The sequence below is a fragment of the Aptenodytes forsteri genome, unplaced genomic scaffold (genome assembly GCF_000699145.1).
Source record: "Aptenodytes forsteri isolate BGI_AS27 unplaced genomic scaffold, ASM69914v1 Scaffold153, whole genome shotgun sequence".
Lineage (NCBI taxonomy): Eukaryota > Metazoa > Chordata > Aves > Sphenisciformes > Spheniscidae > Aptenodytes > Aptenodytes forsteri.
In genome coordinates, this window is record NW_008796178.1 from 865,084 (window position 1) to 865,286 (window position 203).

Below are 203 nucleotides of genomic sequence, written 5' to 3' on the forward strand. Positions count from 1 at the left end.
TGCCCGAGATGGAGCCGGCGAGCCTGCTGCGGTTCCTGCGGAAGCTCAAGGAGGTTTTCGACGTGTGCGACGAGGATGCGGACGGCTTCATTCGGGTGGAGCACTTCGTCGCCCTGGGGCTGCAGTTCGGCCAAGGAGATGAGGTGAGTGGGGCGACCCTCGGTCCCGTCCCGCCCGGCCAGGCTCGGTGCCACGGCCCGCGG

The 203-nt window shown here is 69.5% G+C and overlaps 1 protein-coding gene across 1 annotated transcript in view; it reads left to right on the plus strand.

Annotated features, from left to right (window-relative positions):
- Positions 1–8: 8 nt before the first annotated feature.
- Positions 9–203, plus strand: part of RAB11FIP4 (RAB11 family interacting protein 4) — a 131,096-nt gene continuing 130,901 nt past the window's right edge. The window contains exon 1 of the mRNA XM_009287671.1: positions 9–143. Within this exon, the coding sequence (XP_009285946.1) occupies positions 9–143 (135 nt within the window). The remainder of the gene's footprint in view (positions 144–203) is intronic.